The 2846-nt window shown below is 37.2% G+C and overlaps 1 protein-coding gene across 1 annotated transcript; it reads left to right on the top strand.

The window, feature by feature from the left end:
- Positions 1 to 930: 930 nt before the first annotated feature.
- On the top strand, positions 931 to 1752 carry LOC129773567 (general transcription factor IIF subunit 2-like). Its single transcript, XM_055777180.1, has one exon. It carries the CDS (start codon positions 931 to 933, stop codon positions 1750 to 1752), a length of 822 nt encoding a protein of 273 aa, XP_055633155.1.
- Positions 1753 to 2846: the final 1094 nt, after the last annotated feature.

Raw genomic sequence — 2846 nt, 5'->3', positions numbered from 1 at the left:
AAAATGGGTACCCTAACGAAAAAATAAAAAAATACGGGTCTAACGTTTTGCGATAAAGAACAAAACTACCACTTTTCACAAAAATCTGACAACCACTCTATCGGTTTGGCACGGAATGGCTGTGTAAGAATAGCATTTCGGAATGCATCGTATTGTATTTTAAATAACTTTTGATAACTCTTTTGTGGAAGATTTGGTGACCGTGGAAAGGGCCTATGGATTACTTTTTGTTCTTTTTGCTCACGATGCCGAAATTTTTGTTCTCATTTTGCCAATGTACTTTTCTCGACAAACTAAATGCAGCCACAGTCAATTTCACATCAGTATCATTACCGTGTGCTGGATCGATTACACGAAAGCGATGGATGACGGCTGTCCATTGGCAGTCCTGATGAAAAAAATAAAAAATGGGTCTAATATTTTGCGAAAAAAGAGCAAAATTACCAATTATCACTAAAATCTGAGAACCACTATAGCGGTTTGCCATGGAATGGCTGATAACTATATTTGCAAGATCGTCCGATACGATTTAATGTCATTTAAGTTACCTTTTGAAAATTCCTCAAAAATTATTGGTACACTCAATAGTATTTTACGATAATTTATATGCAAACTAATTTCAATCATACCAGACGGTTACCCATCAAATTACTTTTTACGGTATATAGAGCAAATGGCTAGAAAGTCCTTTTTCGAATATTTGCTACGAATCAATTAACAGTTCATCTTGATTCGATAGAGAAGTGACCTGAAAGCCTCTATCTTGAGATATTTTCCTAAAGGTACGCATGAGACCAGGTAAACAGGTAGTTCAGGGCTAAATGATTTCCCAGATATGGGTACCCAGTCATTTCAAAACAATAAATAATAATACCCGTTATTGAAGTACAAAAGCAAAGACATGCTAGGAAGCAAATCAGTATTCTGAAAATGCCCAATCCAAAAACTGCACCTCACCCCTATCTCGATGTTTCAAACGCCGGCCGAGGCGTTTGGTTGGTAAAAGTACCCAAGTACATCGCCCGAAGATGGGAGAAAACACCAGGCAACATAAATGCTGGTAAATTAAGGATCGAAAAGTACAAAAGCCAGAAGCCGCAGATTACCCTAGATCTCTCAGATGCGGTTTTGAAGTTGGAAGCGGATAAAATACCTATTTCTCATATACTGGATGTCTCGTCTGTCACAAATCAAACCCTGGGAACATTTGTCCACGTGGAAGGAGATACTCCGGACAAAGGAAACGCAGCCCCACAGTCCGATAATCTTAGCATGGGGGGCCGATTTGTACAGAAGCTGGAGTGTCGACCGCAAGCGGACGATTGCTACATGAAGATGAAACTGGAATCAATCCGAAAAGCTGCCCAGCCGGCCCGGCAAACCAAAACACTCGACAAAATTGTTAAAAACTTCAAACCGGTGTCGGATCATAAGCACAACATTGAGGAGAAGGCGCGTAGAAAGGCGGAAGGAAAGCACTTTCGCGAGGATAAGAACAAGATACTAGATGTCCTGTTCAATGCCTTTGAAAAACATCAATACTACAACATCAAGGATTTGGTTCGGATTACGCGTCAGCCGATCACTTACCTCAAGGAGATCCTGAACGAAGTCTGCGATTACAACATGAAGAACCCGCACAAAAATATGTGGGAATTAAAGAGGGAGTATCGTCACTACAACGACGGAGAGAAGAAAGAGAATATCAACGACTGTGATGATAGTGACTCTAGTCATAGTTCGTTCTATTAAAGTAGAGTATATCTTTAGCACTTTCATTAAACAATAAAACTGAATGTTTCACGAACAATATTTGTTAGACTTGTTTTTTGCTATTTGGTTTTGTATATTCTTCTACAAAATACGTATTTGATGACACGATACATAGTCCGCCAATTTAGACGTAGAAAACTAAACGCATCTGTTGATCGTGTAGTAAAGTTGAATGAATGGAAAGTATCGCTCAAATGTTCACCAAAGGTTTGCCTTTTCTTAAAAAAAACAATGTAAATGTGAAGCAATCCTGTTCATATTAATTCTGGGTACAGATCAATTGCTCTTATTGACGACCGTATTTCCATATTCAAACATTGCTATACGACCTAACCTGAAGTTACTTTCATGTGCTCCTATTTCGATGAGATGTGCGAAAATCCGCTACCTAAACCTTAACACAGAACATGCAGGAAAAAATCGAGGGGTTGTATCCGAGACACGATCGCTTAGGACGTATCATTACGTATCTTTTGTTTTAATTTATCATTTCGGATGTTATTTGCGAATACGTCGAAATTTCATAAATAACTTTTTAGTAAAAAGTTCTGGGGACCCTGAAAAGGTTTAATGGCTTGCGTGGTTTTGTAGAATCATTTCGAGAAGCAACGATTCTTCTTCGAGAACAATACACTAATTGGTCATATGTCGCAATTTGTTTCTTTATATCAATGCACGCATTACACTGAGTATTTAACACGTTCGTCGTCCAAAGCGACTTTTTTGAGTTGCTTGCGGATAAATTATTAAATGAAGATCAAACTTAGTTTGTATACAACATTTACATAATCTAGTAATATTTTATTCCACGTTATGTGTTGCAAATCACTAGAATAATGAAAAAAAATTATTCAACTTGTAGATGAATTGACAACAATAACACATGCCAAAGTCATTTTATATGGGTTTCGCAAAAAGCTGCAGTACAAATCATCCGCACTATGAATTAATAAAAAGTATAGTATAAACATTATATTGATATGGTTATAATTTTTTTTCCTACATATCCTACAGTTAGACTTAGGTGCCTATTCTATCAAATTCCTTTTGAAAACCCTATTCAAATTGAACGA

This window comes from Toxorhynchites rutilus, chromosome 3 (genome assembly GCF_029784135.1).
Source record: "Toxorhynchites rutilus septentrionalis strain SRP chromosome 3, ASM2978413v1, whole genome shotgun sequence".
Lineage (NCBI taxonomy): Eukaryota > Metazoa > Arthropoda > Insecta > Diptera > Culicidae > Toxorhynchites > Toxorhynchites rutilus.
This window is presented reverse-complemented; position numbering and strand designations above follow the sequence as displayed.